At 47.6% G+C, this 14693-nt stretch overlaps 1 protein-coding gene across 1 annotated transcript in view; it reads right to left on the bottom strand.

Annotated features, from left to right (window-relative positions):
• Positions 1-14297, bottom strand: part of AMBP (alpha-1-microglobulin/bikunin precursor) — a 145168-nt gene extending 130871 nt beyond the window's left edge. Inside the window, exon 1 of the mRNA XM_069609777.1 lies at positions 14105-14297. Coding sequence (XP_069465878.1) covers positions 14105-14221 — 117 coding nt within the window. The 5' untranslated portion in view covers positions 14222-14297. The remainder of the gene's footprint in view (positions 1-14104) is intronic.
• Between the last annotated feature and the right edge of the window lie 396 nt (positions 14298-14693).

The following is a 14693-nucleotide window of genomic DNA, read 5'->3' as shown; positions in this document are numbered from 1 at the left end:
GATGTTAAATTCAGTCGCCTTTGTTTTCTCGAAGTTTGGGAAAATTACGACGCCATGGTTGGCTTAGGCGTACAACTTCTTACTCTTCGGCTGCGCCAGGATGGGAATGCAGAGGCTACACTCTGTGCTCTGTAACTGTGCTGAAAACAACGGTTTAGTAATTAATCCATTAGAAACTAAAATCCTGGAGTTGTCCGGGGAGGTAGGGGGCAGCGAGAGGGCACGGCTCGCTTTTTTACCCCCCGAGACTCCTCTGTACTCGGTGCGGCTAGTTTATCATACCTGGGCTACCATATCTCAGCATACCCATCAGTGAGAGATATTCAGGCTATATTAATTTTAAAGGGGGATATGCTTATGCCGGAAAATTATAGACCGTTGTCACTCTTGGACTCCACAGGGAAACTCTTCTCCACCCTTATTTTAAAGGCTCTCCAGACATGGGTGGGTGGCAAGCGCTGTTTGAATTAACACCGGGTAGTTCAACCACCCATAACTTGAGAGTAAGGGACACACTTTTTCGAAGGGCCTCAGCAAGGGGTTGGTCAGTGCTGTACACAACATTTGTTGACTTTCGGTCTGCCTTCGATAGTGTGAATCTGGAAAAGTTATGGGCCAAAATGAAAGGCTGGGGATGCCTCAAGTGGCTTAAGTGTGTATTGAAGGACCTGCACCACAGCACAGGGGGCGTGTGAGATTGAATGATGCAGGTACGATGCCCACTAGTTTTCTGATATTTAGAGGGGTGAAGCAGGGATGTACATTGGCCCCACTGTTCTATAATATAGACCTGATGGACCTTCCCCCCTGTTTCTCCTCTGTCATCGGCTGTTGCCCCAGTATCAGAGGACAGCTGTTGCCATGCACGCTTAATGCAGACATCCTGGTAATGTTCAAATATACCTTTAGTGGAGCCAGGAGAATGTTTGACACATTGGTCTCATATGCAGCAATGACCTAACTATTAACATGGAGAAAACAAAGGTAATGTTGATAGCAGCCAAGAGGGTCAAATGCCCCACCTTTACCACCAGGCTAGTGCACCTAGAATATGTTGTGAAATACCCTTACCTGGGACTTGAAATGAGTGCTAGCCGTAATTATTGTCACATGAAAGAGACAAAAACAACTAAGGCTTGTCATTTGACACTCTTGAACGAGCAGTTTGTCAAGCAAACTGCAGGCTTCTCAATGGAGGGGATAATAACCCTCTGCAGACAGTGTTTCTGTCCATGGATCTGTGCGGACTGAAGGCCCTGGCTATGCAGATCCTAAGCTGGTTGGATAAACTAGAAGGATACTTCTGGAAAAGGTTACTGAAACGTTCCCCCTCGACCCCGGTTGACTACCTGAGGTTGGAGTTGGGTCTAGTCTCCCTTAAAGCCAGTTTGCTTGTTACGAAATTTGTGGTGTATGCAATTCTTTGTATTTGTTGTAAAGTGTATGTTGGTTCAACCAAAAGAGAATTACGAATACGCATCAGAGAACATCTTGCTAGTTTGACAAAATTTGACTCCAAATTACCACTCTCAACACAATGGCAGGAACATCACCAAATGGATAATGTCAGTGACATCAGGTTTATTGGTCTAATGCAAGCGAGATCTCACCCTAGAGGGGAGGACCGTCTTTCACTGCTGCGGCAACTGGAAGCTTGCACCATATGTAGGTTACGATGTACCACTTTGGGACTCAACAGTGATATGGAACTACATGTTTTTCTGTAGATGGGTAGGTGGATGTGGGACCCTCAACTTGACGCACTTTATTTATGGGTGTCACTGCCGGAGTCTAGGGGACTGGCGAGGCGCCGGCGCTGCATCCGAGGGCCAAATACATCAGCATTTACATAATTCTCTTTTCCTTAGTCTGTTTCTATTTATTCGCTCTTGCATATTCCTTGCATACGTGGCACTATTTGGCTAAACCGTTCATATTCTTTACTATCCAGACATTCTAAATTGGAATTGCAATGATAACCCGATGATAACCCAATGTAATGGTTATTCCACTTTGTCACTTGATCATTTAGTTCATCTGAGAATGGGTGGCCAGCGCTGATGGAGTAAAGACGTGACTGTGTGGAGCTCCCGTCTCGATCCTGGCCTAGATCCTTTATTCGACCTATATTCTCGACCCGATCAAGAGCCAAACTCACACCCAGGAGGGGGAAGTGATTCCGACCCCACCCGGCGCGGGATCGAGAAGAATCGGAACCGGCGTTCCCGAAAACGCAGCTTTTGTGTCGGTGCCCCCGGGTGAAACAAGATGGCGGACGGCGGCAGGGCCTGACGGAGGGACGGATCGAGCAAGCAGCGAGGCATCAGGGAGACAATCCATTGGGCGCCGCCTCCCCTGTCCCTGTGAACTGAGCGGAAGGTCCCCAGTGAGGACACCGCCCGTAAGACCGGACACACTTGCATCTCCCTACTCCTCGGGAGACGTCCCACTGCCGGGGACCCCGAACACATGAGATACCCTCTGCATTGTCCAGGGGAGCGGAGGGAGCCATATCCGCGGCTCCGGGACCGTCGCGGAGGAGACACGGGGTGCGACCGGACCGCTGCCACCACCAGGGATACCCGTCGGCGATCTGCTGGCCGCGGGGTGCTGCGTGGGTCGAGGCGGCGGCGACCCGGGCGGGCCCCTGTCGCCGCGGCGTACTACGCGGGCCCTCCTCCTCTCGCCCTGAACAGTTAACCGGGCGGCCGAGCCGCGAACAGCTCATACAAAGATCCACTGGTAAGCCTGCAGACCCTAACTACTGGGGGAATATTCTGAACCGAGCCACACAATTACCTACACCCCTTGTGCCGCCAAAGAATACCGCTGAACCTCACTGAAACACGCCGTTCTGTGTGGCTCACTTTGCCTTACACTGCCTGGGCGCTGTTTGGGGGCCCATTCCTGCCGCCACAACACCAGGAGGGTCAAAAATGTCTACTTCTCGCAGCAAGAACAGGGGTGCAACAATCATGGACTCGTTCTCAGGGGCTAAACCCAAACTGCCCAGCCAATTTGAGATCCCCACACAGACTGAACCCCCGACAACCGCTGCCGACCCCAGCAACGCCCAGGTGCTACAGGCTATCGCAGCGCTCCAAACGTGCATGGAGACCAGGATAGATGAACTCAAGGTGGACATGCAGCTCATCCGTCAAGACGCCCGCAACTTAGCGGAAAGAATGGGCAAGGTGGAAATAAACTTACAGGACACCACAGATACTGCCAAGGACTTAAAGCAAAAAGTCATCACACTTGAGAGACAAGTGGCTCATCTTGAAGCGAGATCGGAGGAAGCAGAGGGAAGGGCACGCCGAAATAACATCAGAGTCCTTGGCGTTCCGGAGGGGATGGAAGGCACAGACCCCACAGAATTTATCGAGTCCTTACTTATGCAGGAAGTCGGGGCTGGTAAGCTCACACAAGGCTTCTCTGTCGAGAGAGCCCACCGCGCCCTACAAAAGCGACCCCCTCCGGGATCGCACCCTCGCCCAATGATCGCCAAGATCTTAAACTTCCGTGACAGGGAAACGATCCTCAAATTCTCGAGGGAAGGAGGTGTGATCAGACGAGATGGCTCCAAGATCGTAATCTATCCCGACTATACCTCGCAAGTGCAGCGAGCCAGGAACTCATTCATTCCCGTCAAAGCCCAACTGCGGAAGCTCGGCCTCAAATACATGCTCCTGTACCCCTCGCGCCTCAAGATACTATACAAAGGCAAAGCCGTCTACATGGAGACCCCGGCCGCAGCCACCATGTGGATGGAGCACAACAATTTGGCAGAAGGAGAGGATTGCATCCCGACACCCAACGGCTAACTCCAAATAGTCCTTTTCACAGCGACAATTGACTGGCTCCTTCAAGGACGGGAGCTCTACGGACCAACCCACGGGCATCGCCACAACCCACCCCAAGCATGGCTGGCCCAAGGCCTACACCACAAACGCACCACATGACCTGGACAGGCCGATGGGTAGCGGTAGCCCCCGAGCGTTGTCCTCCCAGAACAGCTGCTGGGGGCAACACACAGTTAACTTTCTTGTTCAATCCACCTGTTCGAGTGGGAGTTAAATTTGTTCATAAGTCTCCGATTGGCACACCAACGCAACAATCAAGGTCAGCAGGAAGATTGCAGAGCACAGACCCAGGGGGCAGCTGCACAGCACATGGAGCTGGTTTGAGGAGGGTTGAGACCGCCACGGGCTCAGTGCCCCAGCCCCTTTGCCACCATCATGTCCACACACCTTAAAATCGCCACCTGGAATGTGAGGGGTTTGGGTACCTACTTACGCCGGAACAGAATAAAATCCTACCTACACAGAAAAAATATAGAGGTGGCCCTATTACAAGAAACCCACTTAACCAAGGAATCCATGGCGGCACTTGAATCATACTGGGGCGGACAGGGGTTCGGGTCCACATACTCCAAATTCGCCAGAGGGGTGTTCACCTGGATCAGTCCCCACATCCCCTTCCAGCTCACCAAAGCCAAACTGGACCCTGATGGAAGGTATGTTATACTCTTGGGCCACATTGAACAAACAGAGATATGCATTGTAAATTCATACCTCCCCAACAACAACATCCCCGCGCACCTCACTATGCTATGCACAAAGATTGCGCCCTATAGAGATGCATTCCTTATCTGGGGAGGCGACTTTAATTGCGTCAGCGACCCTGTGCTTGACAGGTCGGCCCCCCCCTTGGCGGGCCCCTCAACCGCTACCACCGCCATGAACGCCACGCTACACCAACTAGACCTGGTTGACATCTGGCGGGAACAACACCCCGGGGATCGGGGCTATTCCTTCTACTCCTCGCCACATAACCTTCACACCAGAATCGACTATCTCTTCACCGGCAGAGAGAGATTCCCCCAGATTGACTCCTCTAACTACCTGGGTCGCACCATCTCCGACCACTCTCCCCTGGTAATTGAATGGAATATCACTGGACCCAGATCTCCCATACCTACATGGAGGATGCCCACCGAGGCACTTAAAGACCCGCAGTTCAGGGAAAGCCTCAGAGAATCTCTAGAGAACTACATCAGTGAGAATAAAGACAGTGTTGACCACCTAAGCACGGTCTGGGATGCCCTCAAAGTGGTTGTAAGGGGAGAGATCATAGCAAAGGCTGGAGGCATGAGGAAACACCTCAGAACCGAACTTGAATTATTAGAAACTGAAATTGAACAGCTAGAATCCAACACCCTGGACCCCCATCCACAGGAGGACAAGCTGGCCAGTGCTAGGGCCGCCTGTAAGGAAGCTTGGGACAGGCTGGCCAAATTTGATTACATCACCAGAACCAACAAAGCGCATGCCCATGCCGACAAGCGGGGTAGGCTACTCGCCTGGCTGTGTAAGAAAGAACACCCTAAGTACTCGACCACAGCCCTAAGAGATGCCGATGGCAAGCCACAACGTTCCCAACAGGGAATTAACGACACCTTCGGGCAGTTCTACACCCGACTATACTCCCACACTGATATGGTGCCCCCCGAGGAAATCGCAAACACCCTGGACGAAATTGGTCTGCCCCTACTCCCGCTGCCACATAAGGAGGCTCTGGATGCTGATATCAACATAGATGACATAAAAGACGCCATCAAGTCTCTGGCTACCTGCAAAGCTCCGGGTAGTGACGGGCTACCCGCCGAATTTTACAAAACCTACGAGCCAGAACTGTCCCCGCTGCTACACGAGGTGTTCCTAGAAGCTTATGAGTCGGGCATCCTGCCTGGGAGCATGCGCGAGACTTTGGTGGTTCCGCTCCTCAAGCCTGGTAAGCCTGCAGATGACTGTGATTCCTATCGCCCTCTCGCCATGCTCAATTATGATGTTAAAATCCTCACAACCATTCTGGCTAAGCGGCTGTCCAGGGTGATCGGAGAGGTGGTACACCCCGACCAGAGTGGCTTTGTGCCGGGCCGAAACACCACTGCCAATCTGCGCAGATTACAACACGTATTGTCACATCCCACTCACACAGGGAAATCCCACGCTTTGCTTTCTTTGGACGCCATCAAAGCGTTCGATTCAATTTTTTGGGAGTGGCTGATTGTGGTACTTAGGGAGTTTGGTTTCGGTGAGCGATTCATTCGATGGATCACAGTTCTCTACACCAAACCGCGAGCACGGGTGAAAACTGGTCGGCTCATCTCCACGGCATGGGATATACAAAGGGGCACAAGGCAGGGCTGTCCGCTCTCCCCCATGCTATATATAATCGGGCTTGAACCCATTGCCATTTACTTTAGGAAACAATTCTTTGATGCTGGTATAAGGATTGACGGGGTGGACCACATAATTTCCCTATATGCGGATGATGTTCTCCTTTATGTGAGGGACCCGCAGCTGAATGTCCCAACCATGTTGGAGGTCCTCGGCAACTTTGCCAAGGTATCAGGAATACACTTCAGCAAACACAAGTCTTGCCTGTTTCCGTTGGGCGCCCTCCGGAATACACATGTTGCTGAACTCCCCTCCCTGGGTATAGGTTGGTGTCCCACCACTTTCCGCTATCTGGGCATCAATATTTATCACACGCCTGAACTCATGCACGCCAACAACACGGTAGCGGCGCTGCCTCCCTTGCGCAAGTCAATTGGGTTCTGGGCTCGCCTCCCCCTATCCATGATGGGCAGGGCTGCCATCATTAAGATGATTGTTCTCCCCAGATTCCTCTACGGTTTCCAAAATATTTTTTACTACATTAGAACTCCCTTCTTCCGTCTTTTAGGAAAGATACTTAAAGACTTCCTGTGGGGCACTAGTAGGCACAAATTTGCATTATCCACGCTGACCCTCCCTTACGAGCAAGGAGGCATTCGGCTCCCTGATCTGGAACGTTATTACCTGGCTGCCCAACTAAGCTTCGTGGCCAAATGGCTAGATGATGATGTTACCTCCGAAACACTGCTTTTACAACACCCGATTGCTCCATTCCGATTAAACGAACTCATTTGGGCCCCTCAACGTCTTGTAGATGGGATTCCTTTCTTAGCTACCCTGGGCCGTCAGGTATGGCAAAGGGTTAAAAGTCTTCTTCACTTGAAACACCGATATAACCCGGACATACCGCTCTTAGCCGACCTATGCCAGAACTCGGTGGACCTTGCCTCCATTCGACACTGGGAAAGGATGGGAGTATACACTTGGGGGGATCTATACAATGAGGGCACCTTCCGGGATTTCTCCTCCTTGCAATCTGACGATGGCGTCCCGGCTGGTCAATTCCTCTGCACATAAAGATACGTAAATTGGCTAAGACTAAATGGGACACGTGGCCTGAGGAGCCTGAAACTGACCCCTTCATAACACACCTATATGGCCTGGGGGATGGATGGAGGCCTGTCTCCCGTATATATAGTCACCTAATTGACAGGCCCAACCCCCGTAGTCAAGATCTCAAAACCAAATGGGAGAGAGACCTGGGTCACGAACTGTCCGAAGCCGAATGGGGCAGAGCACTAGCGTTCCCTAATGCGGTATCCAGAAATTCCAGATTCAAATTGATACAACTCAACATGCTATACAGAACATACTTGACACCGCTTAGAATAGCCAAAATATATCATCTACCCCAGCATAACTGCCCATGGTGTGGCAGAGACGGAGCAAATCTTTTACACATGTTCTGGGGATGTGTCAAGGTCCGACGACTTTGGGCGGGAGTGGAACTCCTATGTAGCGAGGCAGGCATGACCAGATATGAATGGACCCTGAAAGAGTGCCTTCTTGGAACGTATCCCAGACTGGCCAAGTTCAAACACTCAGTCAAGCTCATGGACCTGGTATGCATTCTGGTCAAAAGGACCATTGCTATGGCTTGGAAGCGACCTGGAGGCCCACAATACCAGGTATGGCACAACGAACTGGAGCGCTGGATAGAGGCAGAAACCTCAGCTTGGGAGAACGGCCTCACCACATCCCCTGAAGACACGAGCTTGGGACTTGCTGCCTGGAAAACTCTTACCTGGGCCTTACTTAACCCCTCTAACGATGATAAACCCCCTTGAGCAACTAGCCCCTGTTGACACAAGATATCTGGTAAATAATACTGGCACAGCACCTAACCTGTGCTCACTTGCTGCTCGACCCCCCCATGTTGCTTACACCATTGACCATATGGAGACTTGTTAATGTTGTTATTGTTTTGTTTTTTCTGTTTAATCATTAATGCACAAGTGGCCTATTTTGATTACTCCTGATTATTACCGTTGTGATTGCTTGACTCAATGATCTAACTGTTTTAATACATAAATCCCAATAAAGAAATTTGAAAATAAATTAGTTCATCTGAGACTAGAACTGGAAGGGTAACCCACCTGAAGGGTTATTTGAAATAATCCATTATTTAATTTCTTCATTTGCCAATTGGCAGTGGGGGTCTTCCCCCTTTTCTCTAAAATTCACAGCATCATATTAAGTATGTGGGTTTTGAAAAAAAAATAGCACGATCCTTTTTGTACACCAGCAGTGCGATGATTATTCGTTTTGTCTAAATAAACGTGTCTTTAAGGTGAAAGGAGCACGCGATCAGGGACACGCGTCATATCACTTATTTTGACAACAATCATGTGTTTTCTGCCATTCGCACATTAGATTGGCACTGAAGTCATTTGTAGGAGCGGTGCTATTGACATTGTGAATTTCACGTGACCGAATCGGGGCACGTGATCACGTGTCACGTGATGCTTAGGTGCTTTTCTTTACCTTCTATACGGAACGCGAGTTCGACCGCATTTGGACTTGTTTGATTAGAACCGGACGGGCGCAGACGACAGTATATTGACGTAAGTCAATTTTAATCATGTATTCATGGTTTCTCATGCGGACCTATGGGCGTTCTCATCCCGCTTTTCTTAAATATGCATGGCTTTTTTCATCAGGTATTGCCATTAAAGGATGGCTGTATTTCGGAACACGAATCACTCAAGAGGACATTTCTAGTAATTAAATTGTGCAGGTAACCTTAGTGTTTTTGCAAAAGGGATTTTACTTCACTAAGAGCTTTTGAGACATTTAATACTCTGATCAATTAACTATATGCACTCACTAGGTTCCACCTTTTGGAATACAGGATGTCAACCTCACGTTCATTGATATCTTTGCTCGTCATTTTAAGCGGATACTCATCAGTGAGACTTCACATTGGGTAATTGCTGAGTTGATACCTGGTAGCTTTGCACGATAATGATGGGGTTTTTGAATCTCACTTTACACAGTGGTCTGGAAGTGATTATAAAACTGATTGCACCATTCATTTAGTTGATATATATGTATTTGGCTCAGCAGGTTCGGTGAGAGGTGCTGCAGCTGGTGATACTGGGCTCCAGGCGGTGGCACGCATGAATCTATTGCATGAGCTCTAGCAAATGCTAACACAATACTCAGATGACACTTAGATAGCATATCAGATGACCTATTTTTGTACATTTGTGTTTGAAGTTTTCTTTTCTTATTTTTTTTTCTCTATGCGCTGTTGATGACATGTTGGTGTGTTAACCTTTTATGACATCTTGATTTGGTAATGTATACCCTACTTTGTTGTTGGATGTTTTTTCCTCTATTGTCTGACCCTGTTAATGCATGGTGATACACATGTGTATTGAAATATTGTACATTACTCTTATGGAGCAGAGTTTTGCCTTGAAAAAGACCTGTGGAGGTCGAAACACGTGTTGGCACGCAACTCTGTCATTTGAAATACATAGAATTAAACAACGCATAAATCTATCTCCGTCTCAATTGAAACACTTATTGCATATGGACTGACCATGAGGATTTTTAACATTGCAGATGTATAACTTGTGTGAGCTGGCAGCGCATCCAATGGTGGAACATCCACTGTCTCTTTTCAGTTTGCTTGTTAGGCTGGGGGCCCTACATTTAAAAGCAAACACTCACCCAAATGCAAAATGCTAGTTTTGGTGGGAGGTCCAAGAGGACCAAATCTAGAGCATAGTGGTACTGAGTTTAATTTCCTGAATAATAAAATGTATAATCACATTAATTGACATTCCGATTTTGCAAGTGGAACCAGGTTTGTTACTTTGAAGCGTATGTTCAAACACAAATTGATACAATGGGATTGGACTAACAATTATGTACCTTTTGACCTTACGCATCTATAAATATGTTTCAAACGTAACATACAGATACCTTCAAAGCCAAAGGTATCTACTACGGTGTCCCAGTCCAGCATTGTGGAACTTGAATCTTAGATTATCCACAAACTAAATTCCACTCTTGGTGTTTAAGAGTTCCTACAACGGGACCCCCCTATCCGACAGGGTCTGTCGAATATGTAAAATCCCAGGGAACATTGAAACTGCTAAGCATCTATTTACTGAGTGTAAACAACTGTGCCCAGTCTATATGACCACTTTCGGTAAATACTTCCATAATTTCGATGCTATAAAACACGAGGCCTTTTGGAACTACTGCCTTAACACTGACACCGAAAATGTACATATTGCTCTGTATTGGCTATGGCGTGCAATCTTGAAACTTTTAATAGTAGTTAGTGTGGAATAATATTGAATTTGCTCCCTTTAGTTCTTGGATCATGCACTGCTTTAACATCTTTGAATGAAATCATTTTAGTCGCAGAGACAGGTTTAACCTGTTGGGGCCTGGGCAAGTAAATGATTTTAATGAATTTGATGAATATGTTCAGGCTAATCAAGTAAGTTAGTGTCTATGCCTAATTACAGTGAATTTCAAAGTGTACTTTTAAATATATCTTGAAATGTGCAATATTTTAGTTGTAAATATATGTGTAATTGTAAATATATGTTTTGTTTTATCAATGGGAATTTTTAAACCTGTACAAATACAATAAATAATTAATTTTAAAAGCAAAGAACCTCACCAACCAGTTGGTGACGATAGACAGAACATTTGTCAGGTACTCTATAAAAGCGGCTATCTAATTCTACGAGGGGAAAGTGATTCCCAGAATAATTTATGGCTTGGAACTTTGGCTGATGGAATCATATTCTTGGCTAGACACTCTTGAAGGGAAGATGTGGAGAGGAGTCTTGAGGATCTTCAACGCTGTTCCGGTGACAGCAATAAGATATGAGCTGGGACTTTGCTCTCTAAAGGCCCGGGTTCATTGGCTGACCTTGTCCTTACATTGAGAGATTGATGCACCTGTCACCGCCTCATTGTATACCGAGGCACATAATGTTCTGCAAATCATGGACCAATGTCAACATGCCTCGTTCAGCTTTCTTGGGAAGCTGAGAACTTACTGTGAATCTTTCTTGGGTGAACTTGATGTGGACATCGACCTATTGACACCAAGGCTGATGAAAGTTAAAGAGCCTTTGTACAAATGGGACTGGACAAATACCGTCTACACCTTTCACAGTTACTCCTCGTTGCAGCATTTATCTCATGAATACAAAGGTAGGGACACGATTGCTCCGTATTTGTTATTGTTCCTGAATTTGCATTATCGTTCTCTTATAATACGATTGCGGTGGAACTTGCTGCCCTTGCTGCTTAATAAGGAGATCCTTTTAAGAAGGGGGGTGATAGGTTGCTCTGATGCCGCTGCTAGGTTTTGTAAGAACAATGGGGCTGTGAAAACAGTTAAACATTTGTGTATGGAATGTCCAGCTCTTCAGTTGGGAAGACAGACATATTTAAAATAAATCAACAGGTGATACAAGTTGGTTAGATTTAATTGGGCTGTGGGAAAGATGTGTGTACACATTTTCTTTTGTTGTTGCTTCTGATGGTATCGCTGTGGCATCTTTTATAAAATCCTGGGAGATCGTTTGATGAAGAGATGAAGATGACAGGCTGTTTACCTTCGACGGGCGATCTTACTTTTACCTTCTAGCTTTTGTTTTACACACTACTCAAAGTTTTAGCATTGTATTTAAAAAGATCTTACTGTATTTATTGGCACTGTATTTTAAATGATGAATGTGTATGACGTTGTTTGATTGTCCTTGTTTTTTTGTTGTTGTAAAGGTTTGATTGAAACAAATACAAAAAGCAATAAAAAGAATAAATAAAGGGAATGCCAAGCAATAAGTATCAGAATGAAGATAAAATCCAGGACTGGATGTGCTGCTCAGACATGGCATGGACAACTTGAGATCTCTGCACTTCATATCAAATTCCCTCCATGGGATCCGACCTGAGCCATTGCTCCCTGGCGGCGGCAGCAGGCATTAGGGAGGTCTGTTCTAATATGGTCCCTTCCCCTCTATGAACTGAGGGATTGGGGTCACACACCCCCGAATTGTGCCCTCCTCTGTATCTCTTGGTTGTCGAGTAGGAAGTCCATATTCTTTTCTTTCCCTTGTCTGTAATTTGATATCACTGGTATCGCTACCGGCACCGTTGCTACCGTACTGCCATACTACAAGTTGTGCTTGCGGCTCTCGCTCTGCCTGCCAGGGCAGTGTGGCACCCGCGAGCACAACTCGTGGATGCACGGCACCGTTATGAACAGTGCCGGTGCATCCAAGCTCCCCATTCCCATTCGTCCCCATAGGGCTACCGCCAAACATGTAAGCAGGCCCACTTTTTCCTAGACGTATTTCCTGTCCTGTTCCTCTATGTCCATAAGGGTCAGCTGATAGGTCTTCTAAAAAAAGAAGCATTCTGGTATGCTTTATGACAATGTTTCTTTTTTGTTCTTTTTTCAGGATTGACCAATCAGCTGTGTGCATTTGAAAAGTGCATTATTTTACTACAGGAGAACGCTTGGTTCTGCAGAACCTTCATGATTGGGCACTTGGCTTTCCAGTGTAAGACCGAGTAATACACAGACATTGAAGGTGGAAATTCACAAGGCCAGGGTTGGCACGAAAGGAACCCGCTGATGGGAAAGTACACTGGGTTGGCATGTGCAAGAAACTTCGCTATGTACTAAAAATATAGAACAATAAAAATAGAATATTAAAAAAGTTAAATATAAAATCCAGCAAAAAGGAAAGCTCGTATTTGAAAATGCAGCGCAAACTTCCAGAGGCTGGATGAAGGGGAAAGAGCGGGGAGGCAGCCGGGCACAGTTTTCTTAGTCCTCCTCTCCACCATCTGTTACTGACAGCGGTGGCACTGGAGGAGCCAATGTCAGGAGGAACCCTGGACCTTTCACCCAGGGCTGCCAGGAGTTCTGGGGTGGGGGGCATGCCCACATAGATCCTGCCTGTCAGTCAGACAAGATATCAACTTGGCCAGGAGGAGAAGTGGCATCATTAGATGGTTATTGTGGGATTGCAGGAGCGCATGTGCCCACTGCGGCAGTGCAGCCTGCACCCTCCCTATACAAGCAGATTCCTAAAGGGTGTCATGGCATCTTGGTTTCATAGAGACACGCTGAACATACTTGACTTGTTTGCCAATTCTATGCTTTTTTTGTGCGGTTACACAGCACTCGCTACCTCTGGAATCTGATTGGCACCCAAGGTGCCCACCCCATTATCCTAAATATGATCATTACACTTTAAACACAGGAATGTAAGACACAGGAATGTAAGACACTAACAGTCTTTAAAATGGATATGAGTGGTGGAAGAAAGATAGTAAATGAATGCCATTCAGACGTGCGTCAGCGCGCATGCGTGCGCACCAATATGCTTAACTGTAGGTTTTGTAGTGTTCAACTCTCAGAATGCATTGGATTCTAAAATGGATGTCTAGGACTTAAACAATGGTGTCCTTTAGTCACCTGGTCATCCTAGCAAAATATCATGGAGGGCGAAGGTTTGTTAAGGCTCGAGGGGCTGGGTGAGAGTCAAGCACATGTCAGGTAGAGCCTGCCATAGCCCAACTAGTCTTAATCATGCACTGGAATGGGAAGCTGGCAGAGCTTCCCAGTGCTGGAATGCCAGCTGATCCTTGGTGACTATAATGTTCCTACCTAGGGCTCCTGGACAGCGAGTGTGGGGACACATGCCCTCCCCTCTACCAGAGGCAAGGAACCCCACCCAGACACCAATAACGACTTATAAGGCTCCAAATCCCATATAGTTCAGCAGATACTGAGTCTCGCCTCCTACGAACTCAAGGTCCGGAGCCAGGCACACCACACCCGGAAGAAGGATGGGGCTGCTACTGCTTACCTTGGGAAGATCAAAGTTCTCCTGGGTTTGAATGTCCTTCTGGTCCTGGATAGGGTTCCCGCTGCCGGGCCTTAGGCAAGCGGCCACCAGCAGCGCCAGGCTCCAGTGGGCTATCATGCTTTCTCAGGTACCAGTGCTCTTCTGCCCTGGGAACGGTGGCGCTTCAGTGACGTGTGGAGGCAGACGGGTCTCTATCTCAACTGGAGCGCAAGCGGGGTCGGATGAGGGCCCTGGGAGGGATGCACGCCCCTATGTGATAGCCCAACAGCATGGGCCAAACCTGCATGGCCAGTCCTATTGATCCGCTCTCTGATTAACTATCTCAACCCTGCTGTGGGGGAGGACAAGAGGAACAGGGGCACAGGTGGGGATCATGGCAACACCAAACAACTTCTTAGCTATCCTAGACTTCTCTTAATAAAACCCTCTTCTTAATCACTAACATCAGGACCAATCCCAAAATCCGAATGGACACAGGTGGCACCCCCGCCAGCTTCTAATAATCTTTTACCGGCAGAAACAGCAATGTTTCTGTATCAGTTGATGACCTAAACACATGCCTGTCTCTTCTGACTGCATCAAGTCTATG

The sequence above is a fragment of the Ambystoma mexicanum genome, chromosome 8 (genome assembly GCF_040938575.1).
Source record: "Ambystoma mexicanum isolate Mex_15411 chromosome 8, UKY_AmexF1_1, whole genome shotgun sequence".
Lineage (NCBI taxonomy): Eukaryota > Metazoa > Chordata > Amphibia > Caudata > Ambystomatidae > Ambystoma > Ambystoma mexicanum.
Note: the sequence above shows the minus strand (reverse complement) of the source record. Positions and strands in the feature narration are given on the sequence as shown.